At 44.9% G+C, this 20,357-nt stretch overlaps 1 protein-coding gene across 6 annotated transcripts in view; it reads right to left on the bottom strand.

The window, feature by feature from the left end:
* The window catches only part of UBR4 (ubiquitin protein ligase E3 component n-recognin 4), a 2,945,062-nt gene that overhangs the window by 2,381,529 nt on the left and 543,176 nt on the right, over window positions 1–20,357 (bottom strand). For all 6 annotated transcript variants that reach the window (XM_069611069.1, XM_069611071.1, XM_069611072.1 and 3 more), the window contains exon 18: window positions 16,663–16,832. In XM_069611069.1, the coding sequence (XP_069467170.1) occupies window positions 16,663–16,832 (170 nt within the window). The remainder of the gene's footprint in view (window positions 1–16,662; window positions 16,833–20,357) is intronic.

Genomic DNA, 20,357 nt, shown 5'->3' with positions numbered 1-20,357 from the left:
GGGGAGTCTCTTTCACCCTTCCATAAATGCTTTGATGACCGGTACCTTCCACTATGAGACCTTATTATGGGAAGTGGTGTAGGCTGACAAAGCCGTCTGGTGGACTTTTAGAGAGTTGAACACTAACCCGGCATCTGATAAGTTGAGCATATCGGGTAGAATGTTAGATGGAGTACAATCAATGGAGTTTATTTGCTTATTCTGGCACCAAATTATGAATCGTTTCCATTTACAATAACAGTGCCTAGTGTTTGGTTTTCTTGATTCTTTCAAGATATCCATGCATCTCTGTTCCTCTGGTAGGGGATCCCTGCTCAATGAGTCAGCTACAGTGTTGAGTTCCCGTGGAACATGTTGTGATGACAGGAACTTTTCCCGCCTGAGTGCCCATTTCCAGATTTTCTGTGCAAGTCTGGATAGATTTGGAGAATGTGTACCCCCGTTTGTTGATATAAAACATTGCTGTGGTGCTGTGTTAGGATCTGCACCGACAGGTTTGTTAAATGGGGTTCAAAATGCCTGAAGGGCTTTCAATACTGCCAGAAGTTCCAGCACATTGATGTGGTTCTGAGCTGCAGTGTGAGACCACAGACCCTGAGCTGTGTGGTGAAGGTAGTGAGCCCCCCAACCTGCCAGTGAGGCATCCGTTGTGACCACTGCCTGTATCTGTGGGTCGTAGAAGGGTTTCCCTCTCATCAGGTTTTCTCTCGTCCACCAGCGAAGACTTTGTACAAGTGTTGCCGAAACAACCACTAGATCGTCCCACTGACTGCTTGCCTGAGACCATTGTTTCGCCAACCACTCCTGTATGGGACACATGTGCAGGCGCGCGTGAGGAACCAGGTATATGTAAGATGCCATCATGCCAATTAAACGCATTGCTTTGCGCACCCTTATCTGGCGGCCGACCTGATAATGTGGTATTTGCAGTAACACATTTTTTATTCTTTCTCGGAGGGAAGGACCAATCCTTCCTCTGTGTTTAGGATAGCTCCTAGGAACTGTTTGGAAGTGCTTGGCACTAGGCTTGATTTTTTCTCGTTGACAGAGAAGCCCAATTGAAAGAGGTTGATAGTTGTTTGGATGTTTGGACTGCAAATCAGAGGTGATTCCCCTGTTAGGAGTCAGTCGTCCAATAAGGGTAAACTGGGATTGCTCCACTGCACAGGTGCGCTGCCACTACTGCCAGTACCTTTGTGAATACCCTTGGAGCCGAGGCTATTCCAAAGGGCAGCACTTTGAATTGGTAGTGCTTGTTCGCTATCTTGAAATGCAAGACTCTTCTGTGCGCTGGGAACATTGAAATATGAAAATAGGCATCTTTCATATCCAGTGTTGCAATGTAATCTCCCTTTTTTAGTAGGGAGATTACCTCTTGTAGCGTAGTCATGCAGAACTTTTGAGGCTTGACATACTTGTTTGCAGGGCGCAAATCTAATACAGAGCGCATTGTTAGATTTTTTTTGGCACAGGGAAGCAAGTTGAATAAATACCCCCGTTTACCTGGTTGATTGGGACCACTTCTATGGCGTCCTTTAATGGAAGCGCTGTTATTTCTTCTAGAAGGATCCGCTGATGTTCCTCTGAGTGGACTTTTTGTCGTGGGGGGGGGGGGGTGGTTGTGAGGACGTTTAAGTTCTATGCAGTAGCTCCCTGCTACCGTGGACAGCACCCATCTGTCCAAGGTGATACCATCCCATGCGTGGGTGAAGTTGGAAATGCGTCCTCCTACTGGAGATGCATGGGAGGGTACCTGGAGCAGAATGTCACTTGCTCTGAGGTGGTGTGCCACCTCGAGCTGGGCCTCTGCCCCGATTACCACAACCTCTGCCTTGTCCTCATGGATGCCCTTGGAGGGCTCGTCCTTGATTGTTGCCATAGGAACCTTGGCCTGGATTGTAGCCGAATCCTCTGTGAATTTTAGCCCCGAAAAGAGCAAAAATTACCATTACCACTTTGACCCGTAGGCTTGTTTGTGAGCTGACCTAAAGATTTTAGAGTGTCATACTCATCCTTTGCTGTCTTAAGTGCGTCTTCTACCTCCTTGCCGAAGAACACATTAGGTTGCACTGTCATATATATTAGAGTGGCTTGTGTTTCTGGCCTAAAGTCTGACTGGCGAAGCCATGCATGCCTCTTTACAATAGTCCCCTCTGCAATGACTCTCCAGGCATTGCCAGCTGCATCGAAATTTGACTTGAGGAGACAAGTAGATACGGCCCTCCCGTCTGCTGCCACTGGAGCTAGTTGTGATTTAAGTGGCTCCGGGGCGGATGAAAGTAACGCAGAAACCTCCTCCCACTTATGGCAGTTATAACTTGCCAAAAGGGTAGCATTGTTGGCTATTCTCGTCTGTAGGCTGCAGAAGAGGCGACCTTTCTGCCCATTGCATATATCTTCCTGCTTTCCTTATCCAGTGGTGCCTCGGAGGAAGCAAGAGGCATGCCGGCTCTTCTTCTTGTGGTGGTGACAACCAATGAGTCTGGTTTCAATTGGCCTCTTATGTATAAGGGGTCTGAAGGTACAGGCCTGAACAGTTTTTCCACACGCGGGTGAACGGTCCATGTGAGATTGGGAGCCTCTAAGGAAGGTTGTATTCTGCATTGTACCGATTTTAGCAGTGGAATAAACTAACCTACTGTCTTTTTGTCCCCCAATATTTGTTCAGCGCGGTCTCCATCTTCCTGTACCTCCTGTGTGTCAACACGGAAGTGTTCCGCCGCTTTGGCTGAGACTTCATTGAGGATGGGTTGATTGTCGACATGGGAATCTACCACTGGGGGGGTCTTGATTAATAGGAGCATCTATGGAGTACATGTTTGCCTCCTGGTCTTCGTCTGGGTCTTCATCATCCCCATAATAAAGTTAATCTGTTTCCTCTTAAATAAGAGAAGGGTCAGATGTTTCCACAAATGAAAGGTCATCTTAGTCTTCTGGATCTTTTTCAGAGTCATATAGATCTATAACCTTGCTTTGTATGGGGACATTAGAGCAGGGGGTTGAGAGGGTAAGGAAGAGGCTTGAGAGCCGGAAGGAGCTGAGGTGGGAGGAGTGGAGTGAAAACTTTGAAAGAAATCTGGGTTCTTTTCATAAAATTTGCCATAAAGGTCATTCTTCACATAACCCTATCGATATCTTGCGAAGACCATTCCTTCGAACTTGGGATTACAATGGGTTGAGTGGAAATACCCATATCCTCAGTGGGAGGTATAATCTTTGGCCTAGAGTCTTTAGGTTTCTTTATGGGCTTGGACAGTATACCCTTTTGTGATGACTTGTCCCTAGTAGGACTCTTGTGCCTATGAGGGGTCTTAGATTACCTTTTATGACGTTTTTCCCGACCCTGGGGCCCAGAGGAGTGTTTAACTGACTTCTTGGGGTCTGCCATTTTATCAGACGATGAATGTCGAACTTCGGGTGTGGGAACCGAGGCTTCGTCCGCGGACAATCGGTCTTCGGAGGGACTTTTTCGTGCGACCTTCTTGCAGTCTTGACGGTGAACCCTGCTGTGTGGCGATCTTGAACGAGATTGGCCAGAGGACCGGGACTCGGTGGACCTTTCACGGGGTGTCGAACGTTGTGGAGTATTCGACTCATCTGCCAAACGACGACTGGGACTTATATGCTTAGTGGTGTGTGCCTTGTAGCGCTGCCGGGTGTAGTCCTCACAACATGGCCGCCGGCCTGTCCTATGGGGTCGGCGCGTGAGTAGCTGAAGCTACTCAGATGCCCTCGCCGTCCGAAAGTGCGGCGTTGCTGCCATCACTAAAGGCTGCCTCTACTTCCATGGCCTCCAGTTGCCTGGCGTGGTGGTCTCAGCGTATGGTGGAGTGGTCCTTCAACGTCTTAGGCTTGAAGAGCCTGCACGCTCAACAAGACGTTTCGACGTGGTCTCTCGGGAGACACAAACTGCAAAGTGTTTGTCGACCCTGGGGAATTTATTACACTTAGGTCAAAATTTAAATGGTGTATTTTCCATAATTATGGGTTATGGAAACGGCAGCTGGGCGAACCAAGTGTAGGAAGGGGAGAATATACATTCTAAAATGGCCTCCTAAAAATGGCATTCCCCCCCTCTCTCTCCCTACTGCCTGGACCGAGGCCCAGACGGCGTTCCAAGGCCGTACGGTCCGTCGCAATGGTCTCCGACGGGCAGTTTTCTTTCTCTTTCCTCTGCGTGGCATTACAGCAGTCGATGAAAGGATAGAAAGAAAAACTTTCGTAATTATATAAAGGCAATGGCTTATCACCGAAAGGAACTCCGCTATATGCGTCTGTCTAGCATGGCGGAAAAAATCATTCTGAGGGACCTCGACGCGTGAGGGATCATGGTTACAGTGGACGTCACACTAGGGATATTATTACTGGCACATCCTGTCGACGTCCCTTTTCAAGTTTCGAAAAAACAACAACTGTAATACTCTGCAGCTTCCACTAGATGTCGGCCTATGCACAGCATGTGATCTAAACAGATTCCACAAGCCTGATATATATATATATATATACACACACACACACATAGATAATTAGACAATCTTTAAAAGCAGCAAGTAATAGTAACATTAATCCCAAAAGGTAGGATTCAATTCAACCAGAGCAATAAGGTGAGTAAACTTTTCTTATGCTGAACATATTCCAGATCAGAACTTTATAAGTAGAAACATAGTTAGATTCTCCCACAGGAATGTAGGCAGTTTATCCAAGCAATAACAACATTCAACAATTAAAACCTGTAAAGGAACACGCACTGCCAAAGCCAATAGGTTCAGAAGGGGGCATTTAGGGAGTCAGGACATCCAAAGTCAATGGGCCAGTTCAAAGTTCTGATGCTTTCTTCTTAGACAATGTTTTAAATAGTGAGTAGTTCAAATAGACAACCACAGAAGCTGAAGAGGAGCCACATTGAAGAAGCACAAGCAGGGTTTCAATAGTACTCCCCAAGCTAGAAAGTACCACAATTGGCAAAAGGTAGATGTACCCCAACCCCCACAGTACCTGAGAATTGAAGAATTTGTTCCAATACGGTAATGCGTTTACTCTGCAAACGCATATAAAAATCTCACTTAAAGGGAGACAATTAAGTGGTTACTGCAACATGAACTTAAAGGTTCTAGAGACGGTTTCTTCACCTGGCGAGTCTTTAAAATCCACAAATGCAATCCTAGCTAAAGGCAATTCGGAGAGGGCTTGAAGTCCTAGCAAACAGCAAATAATGAAGAGTTCCTGTGGATTTCTTCCAGTGTCTAAAGTTATTGAAGCAGCAAGTTAGCAACTAACAAAGGAGACCTAAAAATGGACTTAAGAAGGGGACACACACAGCAGCTTGGGTCAGAGGCGTTAGGGAGAGTTCTCAGAAATGTGCTAATTCCCTTCACCTTAGAAACCCCCAGCAACTTAGCTGGATTTTGAGGACTCATGTATTTTAATGTGATTTTCTACACTGTCTCTCTTTTGGTTCTGGAGTCTGACACTCCATAGGCATAATCCTTTCCATTGTGTCACAAAGCACCTTCAGTGCAGTGACACAGGGAAGTCTTCCAGATTTCCTAAAGGTTTAAATACCTTCTCTAGGATAAACTACTGTTTCCGAGAGCAGTAAAGTGAAGTGAAATAGACTACTTACCATTGTAACTTTCCCGACCCAGCAAACACTAGCTTACAACAGAGTGCTGGAGGGGTTACTTGGTATCCCCTTTGTCTAGCCTATCATGTAACATTTTTATGTTACCCTTTCCTCACTGAATGGCTGGTGGAAGATGTTGTGTTTGAACTACCATTGTATGTCTTTATCGCAGGCTGCGTTTGCGGCTCCGGTAAAACAACTGCGCAAGCCATCTTTTTCAAAATGGTGCAGAGCCATCTTTGACAAAATGACCGCCGGTCGTCTTTTTTTGCCAGTTCTTTGTGGAAAGGTCCTTCTAGAGATTTACTCTGCGCGCCAAACCAGGTTTGCTCTCTTTATTCATTTCGCCTTTGGCGGGCTTCAGGAGTGAAACCTGCCTCTGGCTCCAGAGTGTCTGGGGTAGGCAGGAAATGAGGGAGGTGCCCAAAACTCCCTGTGCTTAGTATCCTAGGAGATCCAAATGTACTTTGTGGCGATTGGCTGGCTGAATGTCCAGCAAGGACAGCCACCCTGCTGGGTGAGTGACAACTAGACTGGAATGAATGGGAGAGAACTGAATAAAAGGCAAGTCTTTTGGCTTAGAAGGCAGAGTCGACCACTGGACGAAGGAACCGAAGAACAGCTTGAAGAGGATGCCTGCTGCAACTCCTGGACCGTTGGTTTGCCCGGTGAAGCCCTGCTGCAGTACCGAAACGCCAAGTTCGCATCAACAGAGAAGCCCTTGCAAGGATGACTTTGCCACTTGAATTGGTGGGACCAATCAACTCCAAAGTAAGCCACCTGGACATCCATCTCGGAGCAGGGTGAATTTCTACAGAATTGCTGCTGGAAACCATATAGCCAGGAACACCAGATTGTGTGCGTTGCTTTTAAGCTGGCCTAGAGCTTTTGGAAGATCCTCTGGGCTCCCAAGAAGCAGGGCTGACCAAGCCTGCACCCCTCCCCCCCCAAACAGAGTGTGGCACTCCAGAAGCAAGGAAAATCCATCTGAACAGCCAGGAACTGCAGTGTTGATGTTTTCGGTAGACGCGAGGAGCTGAAACACGAAACAGCCATTGAAAGTGAAGTTTACCGGTTGCCAGTCCCTGTGCATTGCATGAGTCCCCCTCCCACCCCTGACGTCCTCCCTCTTGTCCCCACGACTGAGGCCCAGGAACAGTGAGATCTGCAGAGCTGCACAGGAAAAGAAGTCATCAGCTGCATCTTTTCTTCATTGCCAAGGTACTGTAAAACAAGCTAAAGAGAACTTACTTCTTACTGTAGAGTTGCTTTGAAACTTCTACAACTCACAAGCCTAACCAGATTGTGGCCCTACATTTGATTCTTCTTTTCAGCAAAAACTCTTAAGAGCTTGTGCAAACACTTTTCCATTTACTTACCAGAAGTGCTTCATCCTATACAAGACTTTTGACCATTGACTCTGGCTTGGCCTATTGAATTGTATGACTCTTCTTGGGAGATCTAAAAGTGTTTACTTACTTAACAATATTTGTGATCTCTTGTGTTCTAATAACCTTTGCCTTTTACCAATTTCTAAAAGTATTCTGAATGCCAACGGTAAGGTATTAATGTCCCCAGCACCCCAGTATCAGGTCCCAGAGCCTGATCTCCTGCAGGAGCAGACGATTAGCCCACCTAGACCCTCAAACCAGTACATCCAACAATCAGTTGAACAATTATTGAATTGACCAGAATGGGGGAAAAGGGGATTTGGAGAACAAAACAAACAATCAGGAAACACTGGAGTCCTCTACTGCTCAGAATCTTGGAACCCTGGTTACCTGCAAAGGATACAGCATACAACAAATTATTAAATCCTCAATTTATAACTCACTATCAATTCTATTAAGAACTTTCCCAGGATCCCTTGTTACCTGATCGTCTCAGTAGTTTTACTTGGAGACTCTTAGAGGAATTTTATCTTTATTATTTAACTTGCTTTTCTCAGTTGAATACTTAAGACTTCAAACTCCTCAGAAAGTTAAATATTAGAATAACTGTGTTGAAGATTCTTCAGTAAATTAACTTTTCACTTGCAAAGAATGCCTTTGTATGCTTTTGGAGCTCAATCAATAGAAATGTTCAGTTAGATTCCATTATGTCGTAACTAGCAGAGTTCACTTGTATTTATATGGACTTGATATATAGTTCATCTGTAGAAATATAGTACTCTTCAACAAACAAGCATCAACTTAAAAATCACAGCTGAAGGAATGTGGAAGAGACGCGCGCATGCTACCTCAAGAAACAAGCCAGCACTGACTATGTAAAACAGATGAGCGCCTCCTTCTCATGAAGAGATCGCAATTGCACACTGCCACAGGATCGCGCAACGCACAACAAAAATAGAAGCCGTCTTCCGCGCCACCTTCTATGGGGAGACCGTGAACTGCAAGTGGTTCGCGCTCATTAGCAATTCGGAACTGCACGCAGCTTTGGATCAAAACCGCGCACAAAAATGATGACCGCGACTTCAAACAAATCTCCTCAGAAACGATGTAACTAAAACGTGTATTAAAAGGAACTTCCTGAGCATGCCGCTTCACGCTACAAGGTCCTATCCTTTAATTCATTCAATGCGCAACGCTCCACGAACGCCTCTGATTACACAGCTGACTTTCTAAAGACGCGTGCAAGCTGATGCTTTTATATTTCAAAACCTGCGTGCACTTTCCGTAAACTAACGTTCAATTCAGCATTGCAGTTATTTTTCTTTCCATAAATTATTTACATTAGAAGCACAACATAAATCGTTGGCTTTTCTTCAATAAATAACTTGAAATCATTTGATTTTCTTAAACTGAACTTGAGTAATATTACTTAAAAAAATAAACTGTTTTCTCTCAACTTGGTATTAACTATACATAGGTCACTTATCTAAGTTTTCTCTTTTCTGCTTTTTCTGAAGAAATAAATCCTAATGTTCTGAAGTTTTCTTTAGTTTCTCTCTTTAAAATTACTGGAGCTCTGATGCGCTGTGACCATCCATGAACTGATCCAGAATGAAAGGCAGTTTAGAACCTTTCCTTAGGTTCCAAACTGCATCACAGTAACCAATGACCAATCATTGCTGAACAGGAAGCACTCCATCTTGAGCTGGGACAATAGTTGCTGGCTGATATAAATGTTACATTAAGGAAATGTCTTTTCAATGCATCTGACCTTTCCTACTTAGTAATGCCTAACCTAAAGTCTTCTATTTCTCAGGGACCTGACACCCAGTTATTGAAGACACCTGTGGTGTAGGTTGTGTCTGTGGGCCTTCCCAAAAGGGTCTTAACTGGCTCGGAAACTTGAAGTGTACAGTATTGAAGTGTATTTGTGTGTTACTAGTATATTGCTCCCTTCTAAAGGAGGCTTTATGACCGACTGATAAATTAATAATTGTTTATTCAAGAAACCTTGAGTATAAGAGTTTATTTGAATACCTAGAACTGTGAATCTTTGTGTAACTGATTTACAGCTCAGATTTCCACTCTTAGATAAGCCTGGCTGCTCAACACGCTACCACAACTGTGTAGTACAGGCTTACACCAAAGGTTGGTTTGCCTATACCTGTAGTCACAGTGGTTTGTAGTGTTCCCACAGGGTACTGCATTCAAACTTTGCCTAACAAGAGGTAACAGGGGGTTGCCCTGGAGACACCACCATGCACTCCAGCGCTCTAGAGCAATTTCTTGGAATCGGTAAAACAATACCTTTTTCCCCCCACAGTACCACTGGTTTGAAGAAAGTGTTTGGGGTGACTTCTCCGCGATTTGGCAGCTCTGCACCCGACCTCCGGATTCCTTGGTCTAGAGACAAAAGGCAGGTCAATGGATGGTGTCTTCCAACAGCAGTCTCGAGGGAGGACCTGTAGCACGAACTTCAGCAACTTCTTGGTTCACTCGGCGGTTTTGGTGCCTATTCAGCAGCACCAAGAGAGGGCACGGATCGCCCGGTCAATCTTCTTCGCTTCCTGCAGTGCTACACTCTGGTTTGGAGGTCTGTGCGAGTTGGATCATATCTCTGGAGTGTTCTTACGGGCTCAGCACAGATTTGGATGGATTCAGCCTTTCCACGATGATGCACTTGAAACGGGCAGCAGGTCTCCTGGTATTGGGGTTCCGCAGCTCTGGAAGCTCCTACGACCTTGGGAGATGGCTTGTTGTAAAGTTTGTCTTGGGACTGGTTGTCCCCACCAGCCAAAAGGAAGGAGTCATCCTCTTTGGAGCTCAACTGTCACATAGAAAATGGGGTCAGGACAGCACTGGTCGCTTCAGGGTTTGCAAAAGGTCTGCAGGCTTCTCTGGTTGTCTTCTTCAGTTTATTCTGTTTCCAGTGGTCAACTTGCTTTACACTCCAGAAGCCTCATCTTTTATACAGTTGCAGCACACGCTCCTCTGCCATCTCTGCATTTTACAGAAAAGGGCATTTGACTGTAAAATCAGGACAGCCGGACCCCTTGTGGGAGCCGGTCCTATTCAGGCCCTCTGGCAGACAAAGGAAGGGGGGTGGAAGAGTCCTCCCCCACTTCCTGCCAGACACTCTGGAGGCTAGGCAGGGATACCTACTGGTTCCTAGCAAAGGCCAGAATGGTAGAAGGGCTAACAAATAACCATGCAAGTAATTGCGAAAAAAGGGAGGCCCCAAGTTGGTACTTTTTTTTAAAAAAAGATTTGTATTGGTTTACATACAAACCTTTAAAATAAATAACATTCTTTCCAGCTCATTCCTTCACTTTACAACCCTCCTTATTGCTATGTCCAACTCACCCATGTTTGGGTATTTCTACCTTATCATAGGCTCGTATTTGAAGGATTTCGAAAGAGTCCGAAAAAAAGAGGTTTTCACATCCTCACTTCATTCCAGGTACACTTGGGACTAACAGTCGATTTTCAATTATCGCTAAAAGATGTGTTAAAGGCAGGACTAGTTTCATGTCTCTCCCATTAAACATTTGTTGCCACCACTCTTCAGCATTATGAGGGATGGGAGTCACTCCAGAGGCCCAGATGTCGAGTTCTTTCCGTTCGTAGACTACTACAGAATAGCACCAGATGTTTTAATGTTTCAGGTTCTTGTGTGCAGCATCAACACATCGGATTCAGGTTTGCGTTTATTGACCAAGCTCGCAACCGTTCTTTGGTTTTAAACCCATTTAGCCAAAAACGCATGAACAGCCTTCGGGCATTAGGATCGGGGAATAATACAATGTATTTTTGTGAGCTGTTATATGCCCGAGCCTCAGGTGGAACCTCGATCATTTTAGAGGACACTCTTTTGGAACATGTTAGATCCCAATCTGCATGCCACATTTTTGTTTTTGCTGCATTCCGATTACCTTGGAGCACCGCAGGCCTGATGTCATACTCAGACATTAAGGTTTCGCAACGTTTCATCCACATTGGCATAACATCTGGTGCAGACGAGGTGGCACTATGGAAAATTTCAAATTGCGGAATTTGTTTGCATGCTTTTTGTTTTGCGATACAGTGGTAACAGGCTCCAACAAACTCTCGCATGGATTGAGATTAACGTTAATTCATATCGTATGGTTGCTGTTCCTTTCGGTAAACCCAGTATTTTGGACCAAAAGATATTTTCGAGCGTGGCCCATACCTCCCATGAGCAACCCAGAGCATTTTCTGCCCTGTATGTTAATATTGGTCTTCCCTTTTGTTCGTAGAATCGCAAAACCGCCTTCAGAGAAAATTCTATTTATCACAAGAGCTTGACACGCCAATTGCTTGCATTTCCGTTTTGTCACCGTCATCCACGGGCCGTCGTTAAGACAGGAACTGACAGTAATTCCAAGGTATTTTACGCAAGGTGAAATCAGCAATTTTTCATGTCCCATCAACCATGATGTTCTTTTTGCAAGCCTTGTCCTACCACTTTTAAGGTTTCTTAGGACCAAGATTTCACATTTCTTTGTGTTAATGAGCAGCCGGTTTTCAGCCACATATTGTTGAATTGCATTGGTTTTCCTTTGTAGGCCAATGGGTGTTAAATCCAACAATTTGAGGTTGTCGGCGTAGAGAAGCCAATTTAGCTGCGATTTATGCATCTTTGGAGGAAAGGAATTTACTACCTCGATGGATTTGCCAATGTCAGATATAAAGAGGCTAAATATTGCCGTCACCAATGGACAGCCCTGCTTAACCCCCTTGAAAGTATTGATCGGTGACGACAGAGTACCCGTTTGATCCAGGCGTACTCTGAGGTTCCCGTGTGCAGTTCTTTTATTGCAGCCACTATATCTTCCGGGCAACCCCATGCAGCATTTTGTTCCATAGAAGTGCTCGATCAATCGTGTCAAACGCGTTGGAAAAATCAATGAAGGCGAGGTATACCGTTGTTTGTGATCTAATCGCCTCCATTTTGAGTAAGCTCAACAGCAAAAAAATCAACAAGCATCCAACCTGCTTAACGAAACCGCTCTCTCTACATGTTTCGATTGCGTTGCCCATTTTACTAATTTGTGCTGTAGCATGGTTGTATACACTTTCCCTAGGACATCAAGTAAAGCAACTGGGCAATCATTTTTAGGACAGGTTCTGTCCCCCTTTTTAAACACCGGGACAATCACAGCAGATTACCATGATTGTGGCGTCTGCCGCTGTAAATTTACTCTCTGAAAGAGGGCCACACAGACATCTGCCCAGATCTCTGGGTGTTGCTTAATCGTGAAATTAGTCAGGCCATCCGGCCCGGGAGCCCTTGAGCTTTATGCTTTACTAATTATTCTTACAATATCATCTTTGGGAAATGTTAGTGTCCATTTTGAAGCAATGTGATCGTCTGAGCTGAGGGGTCTTACGCTTTTATATAATTCTTTAAAGTGGGCTATCCACGCTACTTCATATACCATAGATGCTTGTAAAGCCTCCTGAGGGGCTTGTGTGTCATTGATAATATTCCAAAGGTCTCTGCCATTTTTATTATGAAGGCTTTCTAGCATTCATTCAGAGTCTCTTTGTAACATTAGACCTTTATGTGATTTAATCCAATTTTTGTATCTTTGTCTGGCCTTTCTTATCTCCGATCCACATGTCGCTTTATCGGCTTTTCGCGCCTGCCGAATTGCACTTATTAGACGTTTCTGTTTTAGTATGTCCAAATCAAAACAATGAGACCATTTCAAGATCATGTGTTTGGATCCTCCATTGATGGTTTTGAAATCGGCCACTAGGTGAGCATATTCTAACGCAGTTCCATCGATGCAATATTGATTCGCTAGCTGTGCTACTTCCGCTAGTCGTAGTCGCACCCTGCTTGCTTCCATGGCAATCTTCAATGGACATTTTGCTTTGTCGTCTACTGGGGTGTTCACGAATTCCATAGTCAGCATGTCGTGGTCGCTACTAACTTTTTTGCACAACTTTTAGCGATGTCACACATTGATGGAAATCTGCCATTACGAATATATAGTCAATAGTGGATCCCTGATTTGCCCGGTTCCACGTCGGGGCCGGCGGTATGTCACCCAGTGTACAGCCGTTAAGCAAGATTTCTTACACCCATTTCCTTCATCCATTGTGTTGCCACCGTTTTTTTCTGGGTCGTTTTTGGGTTGAAGTAATCTATATTCAAGTCACCACAAAGTATTATGTTAGAACCTTCTTGGTCAACCAATAAGACATCTATGATACTTGAGACTGCGTCAATGAACACATGTGTCCCAGCCCTAGCATGATTCCGATACAAGTTTATTATGGGCACTTGTTCTTTAATGCAGGACTGTTTATCCAATTTGACGATAGTTGATTCCTGGATGAATGGTGAATGATTTACGGAATTTGTTGATGCCATAACCAGATGAGCGTCTTACTAAGGTTATAAGCCCTGCCAAGGGGTGACCCTTTTCTAATTTTATAGCAGGGTTTACAGCGATCTCAAAGTCTGGTATAACCGGGGTGGCGCTTAACCAGGTCTCCTGTAAGCAAGCAATAGCCAAACCACCCAACCACTCAGTGTTAAACAGGTGAGTGAAGCCACCCGTGTTCCAAGATCCTAGTACACAACGCTGCACGTTGGTACTTGGGTGCCCCTACTGTGCACTACCGAGGCTATGCACATAGTCTGCGATATAAAAAACACACAATAGTTGGTAGAACACGTCCACTGCCACCAGCCAGAACTAGGTGATTGTCTATGGGACTAAAGTCACAGGAGCCGAGAGAAGGGGGATACTAAGCATCCCTTTGGCACTACACTGAAGGTGGTGTGTGCCAATCTCTCAGACTATACAGTTTTGGGAGAGATACTAAATATCTTTCCATCCTTAAGAACTGCAGTTTACGCAAGGTTAAAGGAAAAGAATCTTAAAGGAGGACCCCAAGGGGCCCCCCCATCAACACTGCCCATAAGGAGCTGTGTGCTGCAGTAGTAAAGGCTAGATGCCTTTAAGATCTATGGAGCAGACAGACTCCATAGTACAGATAGATTTACAAATAATTGAGTTCCAAAAGACAGAGCCCATAAGGATGAATGAGTGGGAAAAGGATGCACTCATTCAGGATTAATAGAAAAAGTTCCAGAAGTCCAGCAAAAAGTGCTGGGGGTCTCACTAGGAGAGGGGATGAAGCACATTCATAAGAAATTTCTGCAACAGGGGTTTTGCCAAAATGAAGCTCATTTTAAGGCTAGTTTGTCCCACCAGCCCAAAAGAGGAAGTCGTCCCTTGCGGCTCTTCCCGGTCAAAATGAAAACAGGGTCAGCACAGCAGCAGGGCTTGACCAGGTACTTCGCAGTCCAGAAGGGTGCTGCTGGTGTCTCTTCATGTCTTCGGCAGATGTTGTCCTCCAGTGGTCGACTCTGCCTTTAGTCCCAAAAACCTCACCTTTTCAGCAAGTTCCCATTTATTCACAGCCATAGGCTGTCAATCACCCAGCAGGGTGGCTGTCCTCCCGGACAGCCAGCCGGGCAATCAGAACTGGTTTCACTCAGGCACACAGACAAGCGACAGGGAAGTTTTGGGACCCTGCCTCACTTCCTGCCTTTGAAGACACAATGGAGCCTGAGAGGGTTTCAGGGCTGAAGCCCACAAAAAGGCAAAATGCACAGAGGACTCAAACCCGATTCAAACAGAGTAAAAGCCAAGAAGGAACTAACTGACATGAAATGGCAAAAAAAGACGACAGGGGCCATTTTGGGAAAATGGTCACCCTTGGGTGCTGTACTGCAGCTGAGAAATCAGCCTGCAGATAAATGGGTCACAAATGTAGTAAAAAAGAAACCACTGCCACCAGCCATTCAAGTTAGTGTGTGTAACAGAATGTTACATGAGAAGTGGGATAACGAGTTACGTTGTAACCCCACCAGCACTCCACATAGGGTAGTATGTGCCGGACCCACAAAAAAAATAGTTAAGACAGACAAAAGTCATCTTATTCTTGGGAAAAGTAGCGCACCCAAGAACATTTATTTAAACATTAAGAGAAGTCCACAGGACTTCTCAGTGGCACTGCACAAAATGTGCTGTGTGTCACTATGCAAATAGCCGATGCCGTTGGAATTTACAAAACTCCACAATCCTAGTCAGAAAAACACATGCGGTAATGGGGGAAAAAGTGCCACTCAGTCGGCAGTAAAAATTAAAAAGCCCCAAGCCCAGCAAAAGAGCTGGAGTCTCCAAGGTAAAAGTGAATTGGCACAAAAATGACAGTCTACCCAACAGTCTCCCAAGCCAATAGGACAGCCACAGTCAAACCTTGCAGGTTGAAAACACAGGATGTGGATGCAGGCTTGAATAGCCGACAACGTATTCCTTTACTGGGAAAATCTGTTACTGCCCCTTCTGCTTCAGGCTTACTGCGTTAGCAGCAGCCAATACAATATATGGCCACATCTATATCCTTTAAGACAAAGGAAACCCAGTTTAACCAAAGGGCTCTGTGTCAGGTTCACAGTTACACATTTTTCACAACACAGTATCAATGCAACCAACTTTGAGGAAACATAGGTACCTTTGGAGCACAGGGAGGAGTACTCCAAAGGTTGCTGAAAGACTTGCAGTCTCTCAGGGTGCACATAATCACTACCTAGTGTATTGAATCAACTCCTCTGGTGAACTCAAACTATTTGCACTGTTTAAGAGTAACTGTAAAATTCTTTTTATTAACTTATACCTTTTTGCTCCTACTTCAAATGCTCTGAATGCCATTTTGCTCTTCCTTCAAAGTAGTTTAGATGCCTCAAAACCTGATATTGTGAAGTACTGAAGTATATTTCAGTGATATAGATTGCCTCCTTCTAGTGAATGTTTTATAACTGACTGTGAAATAAATTAATACGTTTTTACCAAGAAACATCAAGTATAAGAGTATATTTGAATACTTGTAAGTATAGACCTCTGTGTAACCTCCTTACAGCTTACATTCCCTCTTGAGATAAGACTGACTGTTCAGCAGCGCTGCGACAAAACTGTAGTACAGACTTATACCAAAGGTTGGTTTTGCTTACACCTGTAGTCCTAGTTGTGTGTAGTAGTCCCAAAGGGTACTGGATACAAACTTTGCCTAACAGGCACCTATAAAGGTGCCTCAAATGCCGTTATTGAGTTTAGTATTTCTAGTCAAAACACCTGTCAATAAAACACAAATACCATACATACATACCTACATACCTGTATTGGGCCAATGACTAACATAGCGGTTGGGGGCCTGTAAGCCTCAGTAAAAGCCAGTAGACGTTAAAGACTTCTTGAACATTTCCATGACTCTGTGTGGTCTTTTTTTACTGTAGTTTTCAATTATTCTAAAAAAGTTACTCTCATTTACCTGTAATGGTTTATAGTTAACAATTTGAATAATATTTATACAATACAGTTTTGCAACTATATTGTGAGGGCTATCCTATATTGAGTTTTTATCTTAAGTACTTGTATTTTTTAAACCAACCTTCAAGATTGCTCAGCCATACTAGCTTTGGGTTAGGAAAATTTAGAGGAAACCCTGTAAGCCAAGATACGTTGCTATACACGGACCTAAGGATTCAGTAACATCACATTAACACCAGGCCTTCGGATACACACCAGTCACCACTCAGGTCCTTACCTCTCCCAGATCCTTATGCATTCAGGCACATCTGGGTCTCCTTGGGTGCTAGCTTTGTGCTGCCAAATGAGGAGGAGCCGCGAAAGGACAGATAGGCTCTGCTGGTGGATGAAGAGAGGCCATGGTCCCTCAGAGAATGGTGCCACTCCAAGCTGCTGCAGCAAAGTGTTCTGGAAAGACAGAAAACAGTGGAAGTGAAAGGTCATCTTTAGAAGCTACAGAAAAGCCATTGGTCCTTATCAATTGTCAAGCTTGATGATGTACTTTTGCACACAAAAAAGACAGATCTAACATTAGGGACAACAATAAATGGAATCAAAAAGCAATAACAAGTAAATATAAAACACTTTATAGATTGGATGAGAAGGATCAGGGCATAAGAACATGATAAAATATTAATATTTTTCGAATATAGCATAATTCTCTGCAATCATACTTGACCACTGACTTTTTAAAGAACAAACACACAATACTATAACACTTTAAATGGTTTTTCAGGACCTACTATGGTGAGGTATTCTAGGTAGCCAACTTAAATGTGTTGCCACTTTACACTCAAGTCATTGTCCAAACTCTTAATGGTAACATAGCTGAGCAGTTAGGCTTAGACGCGTGAGGTAGGCTTTGTACGAAGTACAGTTAACAAGAGCAAAGTCTGTTAAAGGAACAGGGGTCCACACTGAGAAGTACAAAATATACCATTTATTACACACAATAAGTCTGCAGAATCAACACTAATGGTAAATAAAGCCACACCATAAACATATATACACACACATCACTTTGTCAACACCTAAATGGGTTACTGTCACATATGGCCTCAAGAACACGCCAACTCTCGAAAACTGTTCAAGGTTTTTGTAAGTTACTTTTAGATGTTTGCCTAGGGATTCACAAAGGCAGTCTCGTTCGCGCTCTTTCCCTTTCGTCTTCCCCAGTAACCCTCCACCTTAACCCAGCCTTCCTCAAATCTGAAGGTGGTCACTAGTGATCAGTAACCCCTACTGTCAAGATCTGGCTGGCTAATGAGTGCCTGACGGAAATCACCTTACCTCTTATCCATCTGGGATCTTCTAGGTGGATACTAACTTTAGGTCCCACAAGAAAAATTATCTTGGGCCTTCCGGACACCCAGGTCTCACTCGGCCTTTATCTCTCATTATCTTTGTGCAGAAGACCATGCCTTCTTCCCCCCTCCACCTTCATTTCACTTACCTCTTACTTTCCCCTCTTTGTCTCTGATGTGTCTCCCCCTTTCTTCTACACTATCCTCCACAATATTCTCTCCTCCTCACAATTGTTTCCTGTCCCTCTGCCCTTCATTCCACCCCTCGTCTTACCCTCTCATCCATAAGAGTCCCTCACATGCATCAGCTACTCTTGCACTTAATCTCCATTACTCTCACACCCAAATACTACTTTCTTTCACCAACAAAACCTCATCTTGCACACAATCTAACTCACCACCACGCTCTGTTACACTGTCCTTCCTCCTCCTGGTCTCTCGTACCACGTTCTTCTGCCTCGACCTCTGCTTAACAACCCACATTGATGACCTTCCTGCCCTCTTTTATCCTCCCTTCCTCCATTGAGCCTCTTTCCGCAGAGGGTTCCCTGGGCCAATCCCCGTCATGTTCTTGCCCAGAAGCCAGGGTACAGAGATTAGGAAAAACAAGCAGTCCTTAAGCCCCACCCTTTTTACCTGCAGGCCCACCTGCATCCTGCAATGGCAGCAACCTACAAATAAAGTAAAGAGTTCCTAGTCGTGGTTGAAGGAGCATCTGCATTAGTGGTCTGTGTTGCTGGATGCTCCATTAGCTATCGGTTCGCTGCTCAATCTCTGGTGAGTTGTATGATCAGGTCTCTGTCGGAAGGAATTCTGGTCTCAGCGGGCATGTGAGACAAGAGAGAAAACACTGGCCAGCATGTTGTACGGTAGATATCGAGTAGGCAAAAGTGGTCCTATGCAATTTCAGCTGAGCACATGTAGAAGGGACAGACTGAGGCCCTTCCAACGCCCTCACCCTGCCTCTAGGGCAAGCCTCGCTCAAACACTGTGCTGGCCTCAAGTTACAGGATATGGCTGACCATGCCCAAGGCAATGTACACTGTAAATGGCTGAGTTGGGCAGGGAGGTGTTGTAATAGTTTAACAAGTCTTAGGTGTGCTAACAAGAAGCAAAGAGTTCTCGGGTATGGAAGGAGTAGGCCAAGATTACACACCCTAGATGACCGAGGAGAAGACCCCTGACCAGTTCCACCACCTTTGGCCTGCTAAGTACGCTATTTTTAACTATAGGGCTTTACGGCCATTAAAACTGAATTTCCCTTTTGGGAGTTCTAGGGGTACTTTTTACAGTCCCTTTAACTTTTGTGCTTCATTATTTTTACATCACTGACCCACTGAGTTCCCGCTGCCACTGCAACCCTTTTTCAGTCAAGGTATATGGTCCTGGGCACCCTGTTAGGCAAAGTTTGCATGCACTACCCACTGGGACCACTACACACAACTAGGACTACAGGTGTAAGCAAAACAAACCACGTTGTTTTATGTTGGGTCACGAGCTGACTAGGCCTGCAAGTTTCCAAAGTTTCACGCACTTTCGCAGTGAGAAGTAAGTTCTCTGTCGGGTTTTCACAGTACCTTAGTTTGAACAAAAAGACGCAGCTGAAGACTTCTGTTCCTGCAGATCTCGCTGTTCCTGAGCCTCAGTCGTAGGGACAAGAGGGAGGACGTTGGGGCACTCCTGCACTGCACGGGAACTGGTCACAAAGCTGGCAAACTGGCAAATCTTTGATTCCGGTAGTTGTCTTCAAGCGCACAAACTGGCGTCCTTCTCCCTGGCTATTCAGTTTCCTGCAGCACTCTTGAGAAAATACAACAAGCTGCGAGCATGGTGTCTAGGTGGCTTACGAGTTGATTGGTCCCACCAACTCAAAGGAAGAAGTCGTCCTTGAAGGGCTTCTCTGTCAAGATGAACTTGGCAATTTGGACCTGCATCAGGGCTTCACCAGGCAAACTAACGGTCCAGGAGTTACAGCAGCCATCATCTTCCATCTCGTCTTTGGTTCTTTCGTTCCAGTGGTCGACTGCCTTCCAAGCCAAGAGACTCGCCTTTTAAACAGTTTTCTCCCATTCATTCCAGCCTAGCTGCCACTCACCCAGCAGGGTGGCTGTCCTTGCCGGACAGTCAGCCCGCCAATCACGCCACATTGCATTTGGGTCTCTTAGCAGACTAAGCACAGGGAGTTTCGGGCACCTCCCTCACTTCCTGCCCACCCCAGACACTCAGGCGCTACAGGCGGTCTTCAGTTCTGAAGCGCGCCAAAGGCGTAGGAAAATAGGGACCAAACCTGGTCTGGCGCGCAGAGACAAACTCTAGAAGGACCTTTCCAAAAAGAAATGGCGAAAAAACAAGACCGGGACCGGTTTAAACAAAGGGGGCTGAGACGCCATCTTGAAAAACATGGCTCTCGCAATTTCTAGCTACCAGTGTTGACGGTCGGAAAAAAATCATGGTAGGTTGTTGTAAAACCACTGCCACCAGCCATTGCGATATTAAAGGGTAGCATTGGACAGCTACATGAGTTTCAAGACATAGGGGATACTAGGTTACCCCTCCAGCACTCTATGGGAGTTTTTGTAGCGACCAGTGAGTCCATCTTTAAGTTTCTCCTTAAATAAAGTGGATCACT

Source organism: Ambystoma mexicanum, chromosome 8 (assembly GCF_040938575.1).
Source record: "Ambystoma mexicanum isolate Mex_15411 chromosome 8, UKY_AmexF1_1, whole genome shotgun sequence".
Lineage (NCBI taxonomy): Eukaryota > Metazoa > Chordata > Amphibia > Caudata > Ambystomatidae > Ambystoma > Ambystoma mexicanum.
Note: the sequence above shows the minus strand (reverse complement) of the source record. Positions and strands in the feature narration are given on the sequence as shown.